This window comes from Hermetia illucens, chromosome 5 (genome assembly GCF_905115235.1).
Source record: "Hermetia illucens chromosome 5, iHerIll2.2.curated.20191125, whole genome shotgun sequence".
NCBI classification, from domain to species: domain Eukaryota; kingdom Metazoa; phylum Arthropoda; class Insecta; order Diptera; family Stratiomyidae; genus Hermetia; species Hermetia illucens.
This window is the reverse complement of record NC_051853.1, coordinates 80,636,209-80,661,308: the sequence shown is the minus strand read 5'-3', so window position 1 is coordinate 80,661,308 and position 25,100 is coordinate 80,636,209. Positions and strand designations below refer to the sequence as shown.

At 39.5% G+C, this 25,100-nt stretch overlaps 1 protein-coding gene across 5 annotated transcripts in view; it reads left to right on the top strand.

Moving 5' to 3' along the window:
• The first annotated feature begins 2,102 nt into the window (after positions 1–2,102).
• Positions 2,103–25,100, top strand: part of LOC119657965 (armadillo segment polarity protein) — a 43,925-nt gene continuing 20,927 nt past the window's right edge. For 4 of the 5 annotated variants that reach the window (XR_005250189.1, XR_005250188.1, XM_038065169.1 and 1 more), the window contains exons 1-2: positions 2,103–2,259; positions 16,340–16,392. Coding sequence is in view for 3 of the 5 variants with exons in the window: in XM_038065169.1 (XP_037921097.1) it covers positions 16,359–16,392 (34 nt within the window). In the remaining 2 variants the exon portion in view is untranslated. Of the gene's footprint in view, positions 2,260–2,358; positions 2,437–16,339; positions 16,393–25,100 lie in introns of those variants that run through there. The other variant, XM_038065170.1, reaches the window with a different exon arrangement.

Genomic DNA, 25,100 nt, shown 5'->3' with positions numbered 1-25,100 from the left:
AACGACCTAAACCCGACCCACCTGTTCAAAATGATGGGTAGGATGTCGATGTGGTAAACGCAGCAGGATCCGGTGTGGAAATCCGCGTGCTTTCTTTGGAGGAAATTTTCGAAATATTTTTTGATGTATTCCGAGATTATTTTAGCTATTATCTTTGCGACAGCAGGCAGCACCCAGATACTTCTCCAATTGTCATACTCAAAACGGGTGTCCTTCTTTGAAATCTTAACGATCATCACCTTACCATCTTCCACTCTTGGGGAAAGGTTTCGGATTCCTAAGATTTTCTCACAAGTGGGAGTGGCAGACCTGCAGTAACTGCAGATGGATATATAACTCTGTGGGGAGCCCAGCAAGCCCAGCGCATGAGTGCATTGATGGCCGAAATGATTTCTCTTTTGCTTAGAGGAACAGCCCGTATCCGTATGTCACGGTGATTGCCCATTTCATCCACAAAAGGAGGAACCTCACCAGATGTGATACGGTTAAGAACTGCGGTGAAGTGTTCTTTCCATCTCTTCAGTTGTTTGACATCGTAGATGAGAAGCCCACTGTTAACATCCTTCACAGGACTATTGAAAGATTTGCGACCATATGGAAGTTCATTCGTGATGTGATATAGACTTTTGAAATCATTGTCTTCTACGGTATCTTCCGCTTCCCTTACCATCAAAATATCAAATTCTCTTTTGTCACGGTGCACACTATGTTAAATATTCTGGATTTTGCGCGGTGTCGGAGTTCAAATCATACCCGCCATCACTCGTAACGGTCAATAGAACCTTCAACCCCTTCCGTTCATCGATGCCTTTAAATCGTCGAATCCTGCGGTTCGCCACACGCTATACTCGATAGAAAATAGCAGACATGGGCAACAAAAGAAGCAGGCAGTTGGTCCCCGAAGTACCGTATTTGTATCTATTTTACATAATTATTAGTCAATAAAAGAAACTATCTTCCAAATCAATCTTTTACTTAAAAGAATTTGTTTTTAACTTCGAAGCCTTCGAAACGATTCGTAACATTATAGTTTATTAGAAAAATGACGAACAAGACATATTTCTGTTTTAATATTTCCATTGCAGGACTCTTACCAATATGTTTTCCTCATGTATTAACAAACGAGTGCGGGCTAGAAACCTGTGACAACAGATCATCACGCTTGATGCTCGACAACTTCATGAATTCTTCAATGGACCGTCATAAAAGTAGATTTTAAAATGTCTTTCGAGGAATGCCTATCGAAAAGAATTGTGCCCTTGTTCGGTTGATTAAGAAGCACCAGTTTGACTTGCGTTACGATTTTTTAGATTAGTTTCTTGTTGAAAGGAATACTTCATACAGTCTGTCGTACGAATTGGGAAAAGTTTCCACTTCTTTTTTCGCAGATCTTTTGCCAATTATGATATTGAATTAACATATTCCACCTAATTCTCCAAAACGATTTTTGGGGTTTCAACAAAAGTATGGAAGAGGCCCTGTCCTACCTTCAACTTTCATACATTTCTGCCTTGCGTTCATTCATAGAATACCCTATGGGCTTTGTTTACTTTGACTCGTCATATGCCCCGTCTCTTTCCAGCTTTTGCTTCGTTTTGGAGAATTCTTCGCTATTTAGCAAATGAATGATGGGAAACGATGCCTAACGCATTCATTTCCTCCGACTAGACGGTGTACAGGTGCATGTTTTGATTTATCTCCAGTGAACAAGTCGATGAACTAAGTTGTCATTGTGGGAATGGATTTCGAAAGGTGCATCGGAGTTATATGTGTGTGTGGACAGGGATGCCGTTTTTGATTTGATCGATTATGCCACATAGCAGTGCCATACATTTGCTTTTTGTGGGGAACTGTATGCGCTTCTAAGCTCCATGTAAAATCTACAGTGGCTGAAAAAGGAGCAATATTTTACGATACTTTCCTTTCATATAGTAAATCCTAGAATAGGATGGAATGTAAGATGTTCCCTAGCCAGAGTGTTCCCTTTTCATGATTTTCCGGGCTGGTAATGCTGCTTGGAAGCAAACAATTTGTAATTTATCCGGCAGGCGCGCCACAGTCAGACGTTTGTGTACGGATGTGTGTGTGGGTGACACCGACCGAGCAAGACCGACCCGACACCCGACGGGTCCACGACGACGTTGATGTATCTTGTTGGAGATCGGACGAAGATTTTCTCGCGTTAGTTGTGTTTTTGTGCAATTTTGTCTGTGGAAAAGTGCTTTTGGATTGTGGAAATTTGCAGAATTCTGGTAAACGGTAAGTGGAAAAACGGCAGTAGAATGGTTTTTCATGTTTTTTGGTGGCTCGCGGGCGTCTAGCGAAGTGAAAGTTGCATTTTTCAGTGGGTGTGGTGTACGACGAGTGCTTGTTGTTGGCTGGTAGTGTCGGCGGCGTCTCCGCTGGGCTAGATTTTTCCCTGCAACCGATGGCGACGTGAGTTTGTGGAAATGTTTTCTGAATTTGAGGAATGGCGGTGCCTGCCTCATGGAAATCGGCTAGCTTATTCACGGGATGGCTGTGCGGAGTTTTGTGCGGTACAGTGCAATGTGCGGGCGACGACCGAGAAGGCTGCAGCGTTTGCCCTTATTTTCTACCTGAAATGATTGATGGCTGGTGTAATGGCTGCGTTCTGTGTCGGGCCCCGACACGCTAGGAAATTCCATGTTTTTCGCTAAATTTCTTCCCTAGGTGGTGGCTTGGAGATGTTTCCGTTTCCAATTATTTCCTACTTAGTGGCTGGCGCTCCGGGGGAATAAACCTTGCAGCGACTCCCCAGAAAACCAGTTGCGAGTGCTCCCTTCGTGCCCCACTTTCCCAAAGCCTCTTGAACCGTGTTTTCCTCAGCCGTTGATTCGGAAATTAATCATCTCGTCTGCCGAGAGTTATTCGAGGAAACGTAGTGCAGGGTCTCAGTGACTTCAATTTTAACTGTTTTGATTGTGTAAACAGTAATTGCTGGGCTGGAGGGCTGAATACGCAGGTTGGAAAATTAAGCTGGCAAATGCGTATTGTATTGTCTGCCTGCCTGCAAGGTGAAGGTTTCCTGCCAAATCACGTGTTGGTTTTAATGTGACAATGGACACTACCTGGCGGGCAGGTAGTCGGGCCGGTTGGAAATAAGGGACCGGAGAGTATCGAACATTGTTTTGACGTGAGTCACCTCTCGGTGCAAACCCTCAGTGAGTTCATTTCTTGGCGAAACTAGATTAGGTCTAAGTGCGATATTGGTCACCATTTCTGTTCCATGCTAGCAAAATTGGGAAAGTTAATTTCAAATCATTGTTTCGATTTAACGTGAAAGAGTAAGAAAGGACCGAGGCTACCCGCAGCGCGGATATTCCTTCAAGTTTTGGTTTTAGAGGTGATGTCCTAACTTCAAGGCGTAAAAAGGCGTTAAAAGTGAAAGCTTTTACTGGTTATGAGAAAGCTACCATTTTTTGAAAACTATTTTTCGATAATAATACGCCTAAAAATAAAATTTATAAATGAGCAAAGAAGAGATGCATTCCTTCCGATGCGGATCCTCTTCTTTTGTCGGTTTGAAATTTACACCGGGCTTCATAACCAAATCTTGATACGCGCATAGAGCAATGTTGAAAGTAGATCTGTTAGATAAAGGCATCGATTTGCCAGGAATCTTAAACAACTAAAACATTACACACCGTGAAAAAGGTCGGATTACAGTGTCATGGATATTCCGAATTCAGACTTTCTCTTCTTCGGTTCCCTTCAGGGCTTCGGAATTCACTGTATTTTTTGGGTTATCTACTCTTCGACCACTTTTGTATAATTGATTCCATTGCATGGTAAAGCCAGCAATGGAGTTGTTGAGCTATTTTATTCGAAGTTGGGTCGGGCCAAAGTACCCCAATGAAATGATGCAGACAAGCATTGACGAATGCTTAAAGATTTCGAGTAACAGTGGCGGTTTCCTTTCTATATTATTATTATTTTATTAGTCCTCACAATATCGGCAGATGCCGGATTTTACCTAATACTAGGACTAAGTATCAAGCATTTAGGCTTGAACGATCCTACCTACTTAAAAATGAAAGGGACGTAGGTGGTAGTGGTCGGTGGTAGATCAATGGGAGAATCCGTCGAGAACTCCCCGCAACATCGAGCACGTATGGAAAATGGTGCACTACTGCATGGTATGAACTAGACTGCTTGAGAGTCCTAGGACATCAAGGGAAGCCGTGAGGGATTTAGGTACCTGCACGACAATATTATGGCAACTACAACCACCCGCTCGAGACGCCAAATGTCTTTGATTTCTCGACCGAATGGCTCATAGTTCACCTCCTTCTCCAAGTATTTCCGTTCGATGTTGCTATTGTGGAGGATGGCAATATCAATAATATACGCGGAGCGACCCGTCTTGTCAACTTACAGTACGTCAAGCACATAACAGTGAATATGGCGATCAGTTAGAATTTGGCGGTCCCAAAACACGCTGTAAACTATGTAAACTGTGAATTATCAAGTACATGTTCCCGTGATCAGCCCATGCTTTTATGCAATGTTTTGATGGATCACCTTACATACAGCATTATGCCTGGTGAAGTATTGCACCGGTGCCATAACAGTGCAGCCAGAAATGAGATGGTCCAACGTCTCTAACGTCGAACCACACATCCTGCACTGGTCGTTTTCCACCCGTTCTTTCATGATGAGTTTTTAATAAGCTCGGGTGGCGACTACGCCGTTCTGAATGGCACACATGAATCCCTTCGTCTGAGCAAAGAGCTTTCCAGCACGGAGCCATCTGTTCGACAAATGGCTGCCAAAGACAATTCACGTGTTTACCGTGCATTGCCTTCGACTTTCATTCATCGATCTGCTCTTGGTCCAACTTCACCCCATTCAGAGGATTGAAAGATCGATCCTTCAAGTTAAGTGGAGTCAGCCCACAGTCTGCCTTCCAGACAGCTGCTTTTTGCTGTAAAAATAAGCGGGCAGCGAGTCGATTTGGCGATGATGTTGTTCCCCCACGTCAACCACGCCCCTACCTCCGATGTCATGAGGCAGATTCATCCGCTCCACGGCAAAGTTTGGATGATGCATCTGCCCCTGGACGTTTTCCAGATCGGTCTTCGTCCACGGCAATATTAAAAAAAGCATAAGCCAGTGAAGGGATAACAAATATATTCAATGCGCTTATTTTATTCTTTCCTGAGAGATGCGATTTTAGTACCAGCTTTACACGTCGCAGGAATTCGGACAGCAGAGCAACCTTCAGTAGCGTAAGAGGAATGTTAGCATGTAACTATCCCAACTAGTGCTGTCAATATGTGACATCGAGTTCGGTGCCGCCATCGGCAGAAACAACGATTCCTAAATATACGAATTGATGAAAGTCTTCAATTTTTTGCGTATTAATGCAGATAGGAAGATGGAGTGCTATGACAAGTCACATTGAAAACGTTAGTCTTGATTATATTTACATTAAGTTTGATCCTCTACGCCCCCCTCTTCAATCAGCGTACTCAACGTGTTTAATGGAATATGTCATCAGCTATTGGAGCCCTTTACGACCCCAAGAAAAAATAACATCGGCATCAGGATGCATACCTATCGGGTTTCACTTTTAAATTCAAATTCCTTTGAGATTTTACTTTAATCCAGCATATGACATTTAGTGTCAGCTTGTGTATGGTGGGGGAGAAGCTACAGCTTCTGAGCACTCAGGCCGTGTTGGCCCATTGTACTCGCCCTCTCTTCAGTGCAGAGCACTTCAGATACACTCCTTATTGACAGTCTCCCGAAATCGGCGAAGAGCAGGTTTTTTATGAATAAATATTTATTATCTGATTCCAGCCATAAACTGGAAGCTTCAAATACATTTCAATTCTTAAAACTAGTAAAATTTTTACATAATTTCATGCCAATGCTGGAAATTTTATGGTTTATCATTAACTATTATTTTTCTTTTACACTTTTTTCCTTAAGTTAAAGCACACATTTTTGGAGTAATGATCAATATTAATTTACAAAATAAGTGCAAAATATTCAGATGCTAGTGCAGACGCCTTACCGAGGTCTAGGTGGTCAACTCTTTTCAGCCGCTTGTATTTCCGATGAGACAAAATTCTCTTAGCTATTGTGTTGAGGTGACTCTTCAGTTTGGCTAAGTGTTTAGTAGTGCAACACTCAATTTCTTCCACTATTGTCCTCGTTCCGACATTTCGGAAATATCAAGGAGCACCGGATATACATTTCAGAATTTTAGACTGAGACCGTTAAAGCAGTTTGTTGGTTTGACAGAATCTCATAACTGAATCACATAAGTCCATACAGGCTTAAGTATTGATTTGTAGATCAACAACTTACAGTTCAGGCAAAGTAGTGTTTTAAGCTGAAGCTGTTGATTTTCCCTTGTATGTGTCGTTTCTCGGTGAGTCTTCTAATGAGGTATATCCCAAGAATTTGACGTCATTCGATTGGGGTGTAGCGATATTGTTGATCTTCACTTGAGAACAATTTCCTTTTCGCAAAGTGAAAGTTACTTGTTCACATTTGCTTCGACTCGTTAACTTTTATTCTCCATATTTGAAGCCACTTATCAACTTCCTTTAGATGTCATTCCAGGTGCAAAGAAATTATTTTTGGATTGGCATATGAACTTGTCGCGTGTGGTGTTGTCAGCAAAGGTAGCTGTGGTGGTGGTTAGCCCGCTAACAGGAAAATCGGCCGTGTAGATAAGATACAGTACAGGACCGAGTACACTGCTCAGAGGACCTCCTGTGCTGATCTTATGTTGTTCACTGAGGGTATCTTTGTATTTCATCTGGAATCGGCGTTTCGTTAAATATGATGTTAATAGATTATGGAAATAACCAGAGAGTAGTCGTTTGATTCTGTTTATAAGCCCTGCGTGCCAAACTTTGTCGAATGCCTGTGCTCTATCTACAAATATCGCTGTGAAATATTTTCTTCTTACGAGAGCATTGTTTATTTCTGACACAATCTGGTAGACGATCCGGTAAAACATCGTTGTTGAATTGGCCATAGCTTCTGGAGTAGCAGTTTTTCGAATACTTTCGATATTGTAAGAAGAAAGCTTATCGGTCTGTACGATTTGACTTGAGTGGCATCTTTTCCAGGTTTTGGAATCATTGTTACAATTGCATTCTTCCAACAATTCGGGAAATATCCGATTCTCAAGATTGCATTGAATATGTAGCACAGTAGTTTGGGGGTTTTAACTGGCATCTGTTTCAACATGAAAGAAGTACCTAAATTATTTCCTGGAGCCTCTTTAATAATAATCGCTGGCGCAACAATCCATATTGGATCAGGATCTTGAAGTGTTTTAGAGCGCTTCATTCAAGATCGTAACAGTACACTACAGTAACACTGTAGGAGGCAATGTTGTCAACATTGCGCTCGCCCGAGATTATTACCCTAATTTGACTCATGTACTCATTCATAGCTGAGTCGACTGGTATCCAACGTCAAATCACGATTCAAATTACACTGCCGTCAGTGAGAATTGAACCGCGATCTTTCCTACAACAGCTTTGTGTTCTAACCACTCAGCTATTCGGACATGGAGCCTTTTTAGAGTTGAATTTTTCTTTAATAATGCTTTCAACATCTTTCAGGGAAGTTTGCAAGTGGCTTAGCGTGGTGATAACTGGACAACTGGGAAGCTCAAATGACATTTGTAAATGGATTGATTGAAATTCTTGTTCCAAGTGGGTTGCCAATGCTTCGGCTTTGTCCTAATTAGTTTTAGCCTAATTTCCTGTAATAATTCTTAGCGGGGACTCTCTGATCGTTGACCTATTAATCTTTTTAGTAGTTTTCCACAATGGATAATCACTGGATTCAGAAGCAGGCAGCCCGCTCAGGATCGATCAATATCAGACCTGATCGTCCATAAGCGCCGATTTAAGCTGTTTTGTGGTTTCATTGAGTGTGTTTCTTGCTTGGTGAGATCTATGTAATTGCTATTCCCTTCCTGCTCTTCTTTTATTCCGCAAAAGCCTTAACATTGTCTACGAAGAGACTTAATTGAATTCAGCTCTCTTTGAAGTATTTGGTGTTGCTATAGAGGCAGCTTCCAGTAAAATTTTGTTGAGACCAATGTGGGTTTGTTCGTTAGTTCAGGTTGAAAGTTATTGTACTTTGACTTATTTTGTACGGTGATAATTTCGGGAGAGTGGTCTGACGATAGCGATGTTGCGGTGAGCAATAAACCGATGATATGACAAGTTCTTCTGACCACATCTGCAGACATAGCCAGTGGTTTAAATGAAATCCCTATTGGTTACTTCCAGTGGATAGTGTTTGAGCTGGCGTTTAATCAAAATCGCTGATCCGCCTCTGGCTTTCTCTCCAGGCTGTTTATTATCATAAAAAATATAGCCGGGAGCATGGAACTTATTATTCTTCTCTGTGAAATGAGTATCCGATATTAGAAACATCAATATCATGAGTTTTCAAGAAAAGGATAACTTCAGCTCTGTGTTGGCTAAGGTCGTTTGCATTCCAATGAGCAATTCTTATGGTATTTATTTTTTATTTAAAAAAATCTGCAACATATATATTTTGGTTCTTTATTAGTTCCTGGATCATGGTGCCGATACTATTCATGAACTGATTCAGATTATTCGACAGTGCAGCAATGATCGAAGATAGTTTTTGATGTGAACTGTCAGCCGCAGGTCCATCTTGGCCTTGATTTCTCACTACATCAGCAAATCACACACCATCTTTTAGATTAATTCAAAGGAGCATTTAATTTGCCATCTAACGACAAGCTCATTTAGATCGTCAATATGTGTTTATCTCCTGCTCACTTTTTCGTGAAGGGTAGGACATTCACCCAGTGGAACTGAGCTTCAGTTTCATTATTATTACATTTAAAGCTTTGCAACTGATAAGCTCACAGCAGCAAGACAATCAGAAGACGAACACAAACATCCACGGCGACTGGGGAGTCGAAGCCAGAGCAACGAGATTAAGAGGCCAGCGTTCTAGTCCCCCAATCACTGCGCCGTCCAAGCAAGCGTTGAAACTACTATATAATTTCTGTCGTGTTATAGGTCGACCCTAAAATTTAACATAAATCATTTATAAGACTAGATTGTGGATGGATGCAAGAATTGGGCATAAAACCATGTCACGAACAATGACAGCGTGTTCAACGTGAATGTATATCTTTAACGCTGCATTAGCATATGACGAGCGATGGTCTGCAAAATGAATCGCTTATCGATCCAGTAGTTCTTCCCTCTATTTAGAAAAGCACAGACACGTTTTGCGATATATTTCCAGTCGTTTATGAGGTCGTCCCTGACGCTGATTTTCTTACATTTCAAATGTTTAGTTCCAGCTGAGCTGTAGAATTTTATAGTTTTTTCCAAACAAAATTCGCAGTTTTCCATTCCAGAATCAATATTTTATATTTCAAATTTAGAATTTTTCAATATTTTACTATAAAGTTTTATAGTAACTTTTTACCACTGGATAAGAATGGAGGTGGGATCTTTGATATTGATATCATTATTAGCTTTACAATACAATGGTCCATTGTATTCGGTCTGGGAATATAATGGTCCAATGGCGTCTTCTAGGATCCTTTTACCGTCTAATAATTTCTGAAAATGTAATATGCACTTTTTGGATTCAACCATGAAAATGTGGTCGTCCCCTTGAGATTTCACACAGAGCGGCGGAATTAATTGTAGTACACATGCTATATGATTTGCTCCGTTATCCTCTTGAAAGGTCATGTGTATTTCGGTAAGTTGTATTGTTTTGATCCTGGATCGTGCTGATAATGCGCCTCGCTATATATTCGACCGGAAATAGATTTTATTTCCTTTTTTTTTCTTCGTGCTTATTTCCAAACCAAACCAATTCAAAGTCTTTTTCCATTTACCATCAGGTCCTTTTGAATTAAACTTCTTTTCATGAATGCGTCATTTTAGCTTTCAGTGAACGCGTTTTTTTGCAAATGCGACATGCTTCAATTTATGGAAGTTTGTAATCCCTAGTTTTCTTTTTGTCGTCTTCTGTTCTTATTGTAAGCCGAACTGTGTCCATGCTATTGTCCACGCCAACTTTAGTTGCAATTTTCAGAGCTATAAGAAAGGAATTCAACCGGCGATTTCTCCTTGTTAGAAGTTTTTCCCGCAGTTGGGATATGAAATTTTTGATGATCTTGCGCCCAACGATGCGGGTCAATCTGTCTGGATATATGCATCCGCATCCGCAACATCGATTTTATCGGCGCGCTGGTAAATCCTTCTAGGAATCAACCTTGGCTTCGGTATTGGTAGAATTGCCTAAAAGCTTTATTCAATGCCAACTCACTTTCGGAGGGACTCTTTACTTCAGTAATAAGAGTCCGGAAGAAGAGTTTTTGAATAGACATGCGTGACCGAATGTGTTTGAAGTGGATAATATCGACTCATTGGAAGTCGCCATTTCAGTTAGTAGAAATATAGCCGTGGTTTGTAGGCCATCGTTTCTTTGTTTACAACACATTAATTAAACAGTATGTTCTGTAGTACGCACACAACGTCATGGTTTCGTACCTGCGAGAGTAAGGGCTACCCATGAGAGTAATTGAACTGTCCGAACCTCGAAAAACTTGTGAAAGTGTGACAAGCAGAGGAAGCCAGCCCTATCGACTCGCCGAGGTGACTTTCTGATTGATCACTTCGCAGAATTTAGCATTGGGGTTATCGTTTGTTCCCATAAATTTATGATTGTTCAAGAACTTTGGCAGAACAACTTAATGAGAGGATTCAGTTTCCCCAAAAGAAGGTTAAACTTGCTGGGATATGATCTGGTCTTGACTGACATGGATCATTTTCATTTGTGCTGTCAGAGATAACGCGAAGTTTAGCTGGTAACAAAGTTTGATTTCGGCAAGATGGAGCATATATTAAGAACGGAGAAGGAATCCTTTTTAAACCAATATTTTCGTGGAGACTACATCACGTGGAGATATAAATATAGTGTCCTGATAGCTGAGTGGTTAGAGCGCAAGGCTGTCGTACGGAAGGTCGCGGTTCAAATCTCGCTGGTGGTAGTGGGATTTGTATCGTGATTTGACGTCGGACACCAGTCGACTCAGCTGTGAATGAGTACCTGAGTCAAATCAGGGTAATAATCTCGGTGGAGTGCATTGTGCCCACATTGCCTCCTAGTGTACCGTTACGGTCTTGAATGAAGTGCTCTAACACACTTCAAGGCCCTGATCCAACATGGATTGTTGCGCCAACGATTATTATATATAGAATAGCCTTTACTTTTATCCGATCTTTCATCATTTGATAATTTTTCCATAGGATATCGGAAGACTTAAGTTTACACAGTTAAACAACGTACTCTTGAAGCTCTCGCGGAAACCATAAGGCATTCTACGAGTTCCATACGACATGCTTGAATGGACTATAGACAACTTAGCAATCTATCTATGATTTTCACATTGATAATTTCATTTTACCTACTCAAATGGCAATTTATCGCCGATATTTTTTTGAGAATTGTGGGGTCCTAAGTCCGCATGAACTTAATGCTGGACCGGACCAAATGGGGAGCAACTTACTCCCTCTTTTTTTGGTCCACGAACCCCTCGTTTAGGGCTTAGCACCCAAACTTTAAAAAAAAAATGTCAGCCGGCGACGGCTTTATGGTGAGGCAGCGTCTGACGATTTGCCTCTGCCCTGGTAAGAAACCGTAAAGCTGTCATCGCCTGAAACTTTTTTTTACCACCGATGTTTAAACATGATAAATTTCCAAAGACAATGGAAAACAAGTGGGAGACAGTCTTCTTAAAAATATCATACTTTCCTGCCAGACTTAATATTTTCCATAAGACGTTATAATTAACTATTTTGTTTGAGGATTGACGGAGTTCTAAATCCGCATCTGTAGCCACTTTCGCTTACCCTGCTCCCGGGGCAGAGGCAGCGTCTGATGAGTTAGTTGCCTTTGCTTTGGGCGAAACCGTCAGTAATTTTTTTTGAAAGTTATGATTAAAATTCTTATTCTTCTGTCTTAAAATGTAAAATTTTCAAATATTTGAAGAGCATATTAATTATTGTACGATGTTTCATTTTCATGAGGTCATTTTTAACTGTTTCATAGCCCTCGTGTAAGTCACGTTGAATTTGGTAATGAAGCTTTAGAAGCCCCAATGGACGCTAATCTAAAGATAAGTTTTCAGGAATTAACGAACACATTAAGCTCCTCATAGTAGTCAGTGCAATGGAATTTCCATCAAAACGGCACGATTTCCAAATAAGGAAAATGGGTTCCACACGAAATGTCTGAATAGATATCAATGTCGGAAAATTTGCAGTTCACTGCTAACCAAATTAAGAAAGGATTCATTCCATAGCAAAGTTGTAATTGGAGATGAAAAATGGATTATCCTTTATTCCAATCCTTGTCGATCCAGATAGTAGTCAACTGCAATCAAATACCGGTTCCAACTTCTAAATCAACACGCTGTGCTTTTGGTGGGGCTGTAAGCGTATAATCGATTATGAGCTGTTGAAATCGTATGAAACGATTGGAAACAATTGGAAAGAATAACATTTAATTGTCAGAAAGGATGCCTGCTTTGATAACAGGAAAAACAGGCTGCAATTCAAGACATGAAGCAGTGAAAGTAACTTAAAATATAAGAACTGAATTGGGAAGTTTTGCCCAACACTCCTTATTTAGCAGACCTTTCTCCCTCCGATTTTAGTTTGTTTAAATCTCGAGATCATATACTGGGAGATAAAAATTTGAATTGATGATTTCTGACGCCACCTGGATCATTATTTTTTATCCTAGTCCACTCACTTTTACAAAACGTAAAGGAAAATTTGCAGAAGAGGCGACTATATTAGACAATGGGGACAATTACTTTTACTTTATTTATTTTTTAAAAGCTTAAATTTATTCTTTTTTGTAAAATAATTACTTGTGCGTATTATTAATGCTTGAGCTTGAGCGAATTCCAAGATGTTGCATTCTTCTAGTATTTTCATAGCACGTGTTTCACTGAAAATATTTCCTTCGTAGTAAATGGTTCAGTGCGGAACCCTATTGGCATTTATCTATAATGTTGTCTGCGTATATAATAATAGTGATTTGTGCCTTAAGTATTCATTCTCAAATTAGTGGACTGATATCCCACATCTGGTTTATGATACGAGTCATTCTAACCACGGCATTTGTACCGCAAAATTCTGTTGCGACGGCTTAGTAGTCTAATCAAAATGTGGTTAATGTTGGTCCTTACATGAAGCATTACTACGTCAACGGCAATATCTTTCATCGTCCTCTAGGATTTCTGAGAATAGAGCCCAGATTTGAGTCATCATCCTTCCTTAATAAGTTCCTTATACACTGCCATTTCCGGTTTCTTATTATCATGTTTACAGATATCTAATGTGGACTTTGGGACCGTTAAATAGTTTCGCTTCTGTTCACATTTTGGTCATCAATTCATGGATGTGTCTAATAAACGCAGTCTCTTTTTCTTTTTGAATTTGTGCGAAAATGTCATCGATTCCTTTCGTCTTTTGGAATTTGAATTTGTGTATGATTTTACTACTCCAACAAAGATTGTTAAATTATTTTGTTTCCTATTAAACTTGCTTGAATTTTTCTGACTGCGAGACGAAATTGACTTTGTATAAGGTTTTAATTTGATGAGTCGTGAATTTGTCTTTCAAATGGTATATATTATTACTTGAATCCAACGTCTTTCGGATGTTTATTTTCTTGAGTTAACCGGGGAGACTTCCGACTTCCAGGATTCTTATTTACTTAAAATTCATGGCATTCCCTTTTATTAGAGTTCCAATATAATATTTCAGCCCTTTAAAAAACGCTTTATTCATAAATGTGTTCGTGTCCGGATAGCTCAGTGGTTAGAACACTAGGGTCTTACGGAAAGTCGCGGTTCAAATCTCACTGGTGACAGTGGGGTTTATATCGCGATTTGACGTCGGATATCAGTCGACTCAGTTGTTTTTTGCCAACTGAGTCAAATCAGGGTAATAATTACGGGCGAGCGCAATGCTGATCACATTGTCTCCTACAGGGCGCTGTCATCCTGCAGTGTACCGTTACGGTCTTGAATGAAGTGCTCTAACACTCCAAGGCCATGATCCAATTGGATTGTCGCGCCAACGATTATTAATATTATTATTTGAATCAGCTCCATAAAACTGGCGATTCCACTATATTTAGTGATACACAAATGCTAAAAACTTGAAAGGCTTCGTTGGTTCATAATCATAAGCGTTATTATAACCTTAATAAGCACCTACGAGAATCCCGGTTTTGGGCCGGAGTTCATAAATTTGAAGTTCTCCCTATAGACTTTCGGGGCTGGGTCATCTTTGCTCATACGATTAGAGTATCCGCCCGCCTGTTTTTTGGGCCCAATTTTACCCACAACCAAACAGTGTTGGAATCGCTCATATATTGCTTTAGTGCAGGCCAAGGAATCTTTCATCTTCCTATTATAGGGAGCTAAAAATTCTTCGACGGATTCTCCTTAGCCGTTTTTAATGGTATACTAATGTTGATGGTGGAAGGTCTCAAAAGTGACCTTGCTGCTTTTATCTGTTCTCGCCCATTGATTATCATATGGAATTCCCTGTTGACTATGTAAAGTTTTACACTGGCTATGCTAACAAAAGCGGCCTTCAAGATAGTGTAACTGGTGGCCATATTTCAAGTTTTTTTTGGAAGGAGTATGGTCGATGATGCTCTAGGTGTATCTAGCTATCCAGCCTAGTCAGATATTGGAGATAGATACGGATTAGATAATGACTAATTGGTAATCATCAGGCATTCATTCGAACCTTGAACATAAGCTGGTGGGCTACTTGATTTATTTGGTTGCCTCCTTATTTAACCAGTTCGACTATAATTCCATGGGGCCCAGGCTATTTAGGTTTCTTATGCCAATTAATTGCACGGACCGTTTCTTGAATGTGTGGTGGTGGTAGCGTTCCATTATGTCCATTCAGTTAAAAATCAAATTTCCGTCTTTGTGTCGGCAAAATAAATGTATCGAAGGGGTCTAAAAACTCCCAACATCATCGAACCATTCATTCCAACATTTTCTTATTCTAATTGGAGTAGGTTTTTACCGAAGCTCTCGATGGGTCAGTTATTGGTGAAAATTACACGAATACATATCTGGCGGAATATTTGAATATCAAGGACGAATTTTTAAACAAAAATTGCAGAATAGAATCGGTTTCAATTCAGTCGTAACCAAAATCACATTTGAGTGTTCGTCTGTATCAATATAACCCGGTGAGTACGTGGTGGGGTGTGATGCAGGCCAACTATTGGGAGGCTTTGTAAGGTGTCGCGGGAGGGCGGCTTTGAGTAAACATGTGCGTAAGTTTCCATAGGGTAATTCATACCACATAACTCCTGTATACATGCCATGACAAATTTGTTTATCTTGTTTTCATTGTCCAAATTTACGATAAATATAAAAAATAAAAGATGAATTCCTACTGTTTTTTTAAGACTGAATAATAAAGTGAGTAAGAGTGAGAGTGGAACTTATAATATACCTGACAATAGCACACACTGGTCGATGACAATATTTTATGGGCTCCTAAATATGGCTGCTATCAACGCCAATATCATATTTCAAGAAAACGTAAACAACACTACTAAATGAAAAGAATTTCTACGTTATTTAGGACTGGATCTCGCTCATATACACAGGGAATTTTTGCTCAAATCAATGGACCTTGCATCTGATAGTCCAAAATGTGTCTGACCGTTATGCTCCGTGTTCATACTGATCACAACAAAAGGATCGGAGAGCAAAATATCTGTAGGTTGTTTGGAAGGGAAATATGCTTACTATAGATCACCCAGTTTTTTCCTGCAAAAACTATGCTGATTTAACTAAAAACTCTTAAAATTTTCCTAAGTATTTACGAATAATAAATATAATATAAATGAAATGAAATGTTTATGTAAAGCATTTGAATTTAAGTGATTATTGAGAGAAAAAACGTCACGTCTGCATTCAGTGTCCAACATCGCTAGTTTCGCGACCAGCTCCTAGGCCATGTGTCATTTATTCGTACTATATATATACATATTCATTCTTGGTTCTATATTCCATTTTTTTCCTTTTGTGAATTGAATGCTTCGGTCGCTTTGCGAATATTTCGATACTTTTGCAAGCAAATATAACTTATTAAATTTGAATTAAACATTACGGAGAATTGCCGTCGATGGCAACTTCCTAACATAGCTCTCATGGTCAATTAATTTCATTCATAATTAGAGTCACATGTTTTATTTTATGATTAAATTCTTCTCTTTCCAGGTGCTGATCGATTTGTACGATGAGTTATCAATTACCACCGCAAAATCGAACGAGTGAGTATAAATCCAGAGCAATTATCTTGACTTTTCCATTCGACTCTGATCTAAATCACGCATTTCACATTCTTATCGACATTTCAAAGAAATACTGTCCTTTATCCCCCATTTTTCATTTTAAAAATAATCCTTTTCTTCCATTTCATACTCCTTGTTCATCATTTTATAGATTTAGAATTTTATGGGAAGCGAAGCCAGCAGATCCTTTGCAAATGGAATTGAAATGCATGGTCACGTTAGATGTTAGATGTATGTAGGGTAAATGCACACATCTTCGACTACCGCATGTGGGGAAATTGCGTCCACCCGAAATCAACATATGATAAAGAAGAAAGAAATGATATATCGGGGATTAATATGTGCATAACCATTCACACCGTACCTATCCCAGTGAATGAACAATGTTTTTGACGTTTTTCTCATAATATATTGTATTGGATATGCATTTCTCTTTGTGTTTGTTTTCTGTGATGCATTCTGCAGGAACATTAGGTTTATAGTCATGACACTTTGTGTGCATACTTCAATCACATCGATTTATTCGCTTTGATGATATATATTCCTAAGTTATATACGTTGGGTGTTGAATACAGTAATAACGGGGGCTAGCTATATCGATTATCAAAGACGATTTCATTTCACTTCGGTTTATAATAATTGCACAAGAAGTTTCTATTATAAGCTATTTCAACTTTGACTACGCTTCGGTTTATAATGGACTCTTTGATCCTAGTTATTCTCCGGAAATGTACATAGGTGATTTTTCTTTGATATATGAGGTATAACCTATCTGATTATTATAGTTGGAAAGAGGAATTTGCAAGTATTCTTAATACACATTCATGCAACGATCTAGAATTACTTCAGGATTCGCTTTTTGATCCATTTATTAATCTGAAGTATTTTTCTCATCCACTCTTGATTCTTTTGGCAATCCCACTTGGCAGAACACAAAATATTTTTAACATTGGGAAAGTGTTGAGTCAGTTTTATTATCTGATATAGAAGATATCTGCAAATAGGAATCATAAAAGTCAATATAACGCATCAGAAACTTGATTGCAAGGCTCTTCTACTTATACTCGTAATTTAAGATGTCATAAGTATTTTTCTACACTTTAAAATCGTATTAATTTCGGTAATGTTCGGTAGTTAAAATGATTATTATTCGTAAAATAAACAAGGGCCTTAAGTAATTCATGGATTCATTATTGATTAGCTTTTCGTAACTGCTCATTGTTTATAATAATAATCGTTGGCGCGACAACCCATATTGGATCAGGGCCTTGAACTGTACTAGAGCACTTAATTCAAGACCGTAACGGTACACTGCAGTAGTGCACTGCAGGACGCAATGTGGTTAGCATTGCGCTCGCCCAAGATTATTACCTTGATTTGACTCAGGTACTCATTCACAGCTGAGTCGACTGGTATCCGATGTCAAATCACGATACAAATCCTACTGCCACCAGTGGGATTTAAGCCGCGACCTTCCGTACGACAGCCTTATAATTAAAGTAAGACCTTGAGTGAAATCGTTTTCTAAGATTGTTTCCAAAAGCGCAAAAGCGCTGCTTTACTTTTAAAATCAATACATTTTTACAATTAAAATCGCGTGGGTTTGTGGGACTCCAAGCGAAATTAGCTTCAAAAACGCCTTCATGATGGACATCGTAATGCATTCTACCGATACCCAGGTGGTTGAACGTGTCCACTTTGTCAAATAGCAGTGCAATGTGCTCGATGCTTTCCAACTGAAATGTGAGATCACAGACACACACAAAATCCTAAAATTCCTCAACCAGTATCACTCACAACATATAATTCATCCTGGACACAGACTCCAGCGCCGCATTTTCGACTTTATTACCACAGTATGGAATTTTTAGTTTCTCTTCTATAGTTAAATAGCCGAAGTTTACTGATAAATCTTGCCAAGGGAAGAGAGTTAGCTGCAGCTTGGAATCGTACGAAAATCAAGTCTAGAAGACTCCCTCAAAGAGTATTTTCTAAAAGTGGTAACATGCTCTATGGCAGACTATTAAGATCCTCTATCAGGTAATCAACGATAACGCTCCTGCTGAGAAGAACAATAATTAAAATAATTATTAAAAGTGCGTTTACATGAATGAACTTCTTCATTGGGCATCCGGTCTAGAGGAGGCGTGAAAATCGGCCGGGATGACCACAGAAGCCTTGCCAAAAGGCAAACTTCCTTTGATAAGAGGGGCTCAAATTTTTCCATTCAATTCAATCGCATCAACTAGACTCGTACATCGAAGTTTAAAAAGTAGAAACTGAGAATATTAGGGAATTATTCCAATGCTCCTCAACTTGATTCTTGGGGATCTGTAGATTATACTAAGTTCTTGGCGTTTTCGGTTCTTTATATGTCCCCATATGCTGGTTATTTGTTGTCATAATGAAACTCAGGATAAAGGTGTGATTAGGATACTATATTAGTGAAGGCAACAAGAGCATATATATAAGATTTCAATGGCATACGAATATCAATGGCATACAAATCTTTCGTTGAGCTGTTTGGAGTACCATCGATGCCTGCGCATATGGATATCATTATCAACGGTGTAACAACCGGTTTCCGGTCTAAGCTTGCCTTAGAAAGGAACTCCAGACATTTCGGTTTTGCGCCGAAGCCCACCAATTCGATATCACTAAAAGCTGTCTGGCGGCCTGACCTAATGCGCAACGTTTTCTCTTTCTATCATTGATATTGCCCTTATAGACTTTCCGGGCTGTACTATCCTCATTCATACGGATTAGGTGACCCGTCCACCACAACCTGTTGAGCCGGATTTTATCCACAACCAGATGGTCGTGGTATCGCTCACAGATTTCGTCGTTATGTAGGCTACGGAATCGTCCATCCCCATATAGGGGGCCAAAAATTCTTCGGAGGATTCTTTCGAACGCGACCAAAAGTTTGCCATTTTTTTTTGCTAAAAACCCAAGTCTTCGAGGAATACATAAGGATTGGCAAGATCATTGTCTTGTACAGTAAGAGCTTTGACTCTATGATGAGACGTTTTGAGCGAAATAGGCTCTATTGGCAGCCAACAACCATGCACGGATTTCATCGTCATAGCTTTTTCAACAGCCTCAAAGTTGTAGTCTTCTATCTGTATTTTTCTCCTTTGACCAGTGTTATTCGATGTTGTTGATTCTTTGGTTTTTGGCGCTGACGTTGCCATCATGTACGTCTTGTTTTCATTAATCTGCAACCCATCCATTTCTATTCCATAACGTCAATATTGTCAGCGTAAGCCAGTAGTTGGGTGGACTTGAAGAGAATGGTCCCTCTTGCCATCTGCATCGCGAATCATTTTCCCCAGGGCCAGGTTAAAGAGGACGCATGATTGGGCGTCTCCTTTTCTTAGACCCTTCTTGGTGTTGAATAATATCGAGAGTGATCCTGCTGCTTTTATCTGGCGTCGCACATTGGTCAGACTAGTCAGTCTTATCAGTTTCGCCGGGCACCGAATTTTCTCATGGCCGTGTACAGTTTTACCTTGGCTGATATCATATTCCAGTAGTTTTTCCATCGCTTGTTGCAGGGAGAAAATCTGATCTGCTGCTGATTTGCCTGGAGTGAAGCCTCTTTGATATGGGCGAATGATGCTCTGGGCGTATAAGCCTATCTGGTCTAGCAGGATAGCGGAGAATATCTTATATCATATATAGTCGAATGAAAATTGAATTAAGTTACAAAATCCAGACGTCCGGATAGCTGAGTGGTTAGAGCACAAGGCTGTCGTACGGAAGGTCGCGTTTCAAATCTCGCTGGTGGCAGTGGGATTTGTATCGTGATTTGACGTCGGATACCACTCGATTCAGCTGTGAATGAGTACCTGAGTTAAATCAGGGTAATAATCTCGGGCGAGCGCAATTCTGACCACATTGCCTCCTAGTGTCCCGTTACGGTCTTGAATGAAGTGCTCTAACACACTTCAAGGCCCTGATCCAATATGGATTGTTGCGCCAACGATTATTACTATCCAGACGTTAATGAATCTAGGGAACGAAAGGCTCCCATTAAAAGTCGGGTCGTTCAGAATTCGGAGGTCTGTACAATCTTAAAAACGAACATTGTGCGGATGTCAGAACCCTATCAGGACGTTAAGTCCGAAGTGCCGATGTGCTGAACCCGAAGTCAATGAGAGATCGGGAACAAATGGGTTTGGAGAAGGGTTGTATGCCGAATTCGTTTCTCTACTTTATAGCGCTGGTCAATGCTACAATTTAGACCAGAGTCGCATATAGAATATAGCCCTTTTGATCTCAAAGATTTTCATCTGTTGGCGGGAATTTAGATTATTCCCACCCGCTGTCCCTTGCAGTCCTTCTGAATAGCCTTGACAATGGATGACATGACGTCGGAATCGACTCTAGACCCTTATTGAGGAATTAGATTCGCGGCAATCCTATTCATTCTAAAGATTTTCGAGTGCCTTGCAACTCATATCCGGATTCTTTCATTTCATTGAGCGAATTTATATAGTGTTTGGTATATTGCTCCTCTCGATTTAGAGAGCAAGATATAAAAAGAAACTATTATCTTTGTGAAATTGAAAAAAAAACTGACGGCATTATCGATTTTGATGTCGCTCCCGCCTCAACAGTGTTAAATGCGCTTTGCTTTTTTGTCCGACATCTGAAAATGCAAACATCTTAACACCACCAATAAGTTAAGCTGTTCCTGGCCAACGTTCTCTTTGTCGTGTTAGATGGGAGTAGCACATGGAAAAAAACAACCACTGTTACTCGGAAACTCGTAAGTTTTTATCGGGGTACTTTGGTCACTGTGGGTATCTAGACTGTCTCTGAAAAGTAGCGATTTGCGTTTTGGCCTTATTGATTTTTATATAGACCAGCTACGGTAGTATTTTCCAAGAACTAGCGAATACCGCTTTAGCTGTCTTGTTACGGCGAAGGCACGAAGGCTCTTAGGGATTAGGACGTTAGTTGCAAAGATATTGTAAAGGTTAGAGTAGCGTATAGCAATGCTCTCTTTTCAGCCAGAAAGCAAATTTTGGATGAGAAATAATGTTATCGAGATCGCAATATTTGATCAATCCTGCAATTCATGCTTTTTCAAAAAACTTACCCAAGCTAGATAATAGTAAGATGAGCCTGAAGTTCCCTATGGACTTCATTGAGGTCTTGGGTAGTTTTTAAAGACGAAATTAGGGATTTCGTCGGGTTCGGGTGAGTTGTTACTGTTGAAGATTCTGATAGTTTCCGTCAGTTGACATAACTCAGAAAGGTTGTCGTGTTACACGGAGAAAGACGCGAAGTAGAGAATTGCAAAATTGCACAATTTATTTATATTCAGCAACGAAGGTTTTGTTTTTTGAATTTGATAGCTGGATTATTGTCGGACGAAGGAGTGTTGAGTTGAGTCTCAAAATATTCCTCTTAATGTTTGCGCTTTTCTTGTGCAACTGTAGATAGATTCCCCTTTCTTGATAAAAACGAAGTTCTTAGAACCCGTCGTCTTATTTATATGTTGGAACTCATTTGGCCCGGGTTTGATATTAACTAACTCCTGGGTAAGTTCCTTGTTGCGGAATTTCACTGCCATTTCCCGGATCAGAGTACTCAGATAGTTAATACCGGAGATTAATGCTTGGCATTGACAGATTTCTGCGCCAAGCCTGTTTGACTTTCAGGTGTATCAAGATTTGTGGTGCTGCATTTCAACGACTTTTATCAGCTTAGTATTTTTGCCTGTAGCACTGTTGATGACACCAGTAGCCAAAATGATAGCTTTGTCAATTTCTTTATCCGTAAGGGTAGGCCAAAGTGAGGTACTTGTATTTTAACTGGGGATTGCCCACTACCTTCAAGTCATATCCCAGTTACTCAGTTGCATTTGATATAAACAGAGACTATTGACAGCCTATTATCGGTGCATTCGATATAAACAGAGATTATCGATTGCCTATTATCGGTAGTTTTAACTAGTGCCGCTGCAGCGTAATAGGTTAGCAGGTTACTGATGACGACTTCTTAAATTTTCTGGCTACTAGGTCAGCGCCTTTGTTGGTATCAATCAAAATGGTGTTATATCTGGTGAAACTGACATACTTATTCTCTAGGTCTGACAGGCTAGCAGCATCCCACCCACTGCGGACTGTTTAGGCGTAACTGACAAGCCCGCCGGAGCATTGCCGCGTTTAAGCACTAGTAAGACGATAATTTGAAAATGATGTAAGGGGAATTAAAACTCAACACTGTCTCCGTTGCTAGTAATGATGTTTTATTCGATATATATGGATATTTCGGAAACAACTTGCTCCCTTCTTCAGTGCCGGCTGATGTAAGTGTTTATTGGTGATCATTTAGGAATGCTGATGCCGAAATTTCTCATTTCGTTGCCAAAAGACGAATTTCTTAATCCGCAAACTACAAAATAAGGGGCGTTTGAATTTTCATTGCTAAATAATTTATTTATCAAGATATTTGTTCCCCATTCACGGATCACGGATAGCTTTACAACATTCACCGATCTAAACGGGTTACAGTTGAAATCAGTCTTACGAATTTACGACGTTTAACTTGTTGGATTATACTTATCAATTCATTACGTATCTTGGAACCAGGAAGCACTTGTTTCCCTGCCATTCTTACTAGAAATTGTCTCAAGACTTTATCAAAGAATACTTCTGACGTTCAAGTGCGCACATATATTTCAGCATGCACAGTTCTATATTCCTTGCATGCTTCAAAAGATATGCCAAGAACAAAATGGGCGAGGGGACATGATTGATAAAACGAAATCAAAGTTATATCCTTACAAAGATGTGATGCATGCAACGAGTCCCTTTTAATAAGAAATGCATCACAAAAAAGTCATCTCCATCAACGTCATATTGGTATGTAACTTTTAAGAATCCAACTTTCCAGTTTTATATTCTCAAAGGATTTATTCTGTTTGTTCTTTTACTTACTGTGGCGGCGATGGTAGAAGCGGCTGATGGCGTAGCCATATCTCTAGGCCGGTGGATATGTTCTGCGTTCTGGAAAAAATATCTATGCCGAAGAATCAGTTCGTTTTCTTGCGACTGAATAATACTTTTGTGGATTATTAAGTTCTTGGATATTTGTTGAACGTTTGAAAATTGTAGAAATAAAATATTTCTAGCGGTGTAGCCACTGCAACGATGAATAGTGGGTAGCTGATAAAGTAGTGGGTCAACGGGTTGTTTTGTGGAAAAGGTTAGATTTTGCGTTTCGGCGCTATATAATCGGTTTTCATTAAATGAACAAGTGATTTTCGCGAACCAGTATCATGCCGACGATTACTGAAGTGATGCTCTACTTAGGTGTTGTGCGGCAGGTTTGGTAAATGTTTATTTATATGTATTTAATTTCAATCATGAATTATTTCATGATCCATTTATTTCATTTGGAAGCTCGGGGGTAATCATATCGTCGCAGATTTCGTATAATTCGATACAAATAAACAAATAAAAAACTATGTCGAATGAAGTTTCATTTCGTCAACCGTTTATCAATTTACGAATCAAATCTAATAGGGTTAGTATTTTGTAACTTTCACGGACTCCCAGTTTGTATTGGGGCTGTGATGGCTACTTTAGGCTGCGATGCTTCGTACTGAAACCATTTCTATCCTTAGAAGACCTCATTAAAGTATTTCGGCTCATTACTATTTCAATTTCAATAATGCTTGAAAGGTGGGTTTTAATGGATTAAGCGCTGATCTACTTGAGGACAAACATCGTAAAATCAGATTTGAGTAAGGGTATACGCGATATTTTATTAAAGTGGTACAGTGGTATTGAAGATACATTTGCTGCTGGTGAAAACAATTTTTGTGACCGATTTTTCCTGAGAAGGACGAATCAAGTGCTATCTACCTTAGCATCCCTCACAGAATCTGGGTCATCATCTGATAACAGGCTACCGAATATTCCGTGGCTTATTGAACATAGTAATAAGTGCCAGCTCTCATTCTAACGCACGAATGTACAAAATCTGAGTGATATATTTCGTGTTAATAATTATTATTTGAATTTCTGGCTTCAGTTTAGAGACTAGCAACATATATACGTGAATTCACATTTAATGCAGGGTGCGTGGAAAATACCCGGACAAAATGAAAATAAAAATTTGGATTTTATGTATTGAATTTATTTTGAATAATAACAAAAGAACTCAAGATTAAACAAACCTATGCTTATTGGAATATAAGTTTCAATTGTACCACATCCACCATTGGCTTGGGAGGTAGGTACGGGGTGTTTTTCTCCAATTATCAACCGAAAAGGTGATCATATTCAGATTAATCACATTTGATGATTGGCTTTTAGTTGTTGGATTGTTATGAGTTTGCTTCCTATAATTCCTCAAAAGTTGAAGTCGGTCAAATTCGATTGACGCAAATACTTGTCGCTGACGTGATGAAATTGAGAAAATTGCCGTAAATGCAGTTCTGAATTTTTTCGGCTTTATGAGACGGCACTAGGTCTCGAAAGCTTTAGCTATCATTGTCCGAAATATCTTTTAGCGTAGGGAGGTAGAGTAACCTCTAAGATGAATTCCCAATAGTTTTCACCTGAAGTTAATACAGGACAAATTATTAATCAACTTGCTCTTTTCAATATTTTTAGTGATTTTTTCAATATTTTTAGTGATTTTTGATTTGACGTCGGCTATCAGTC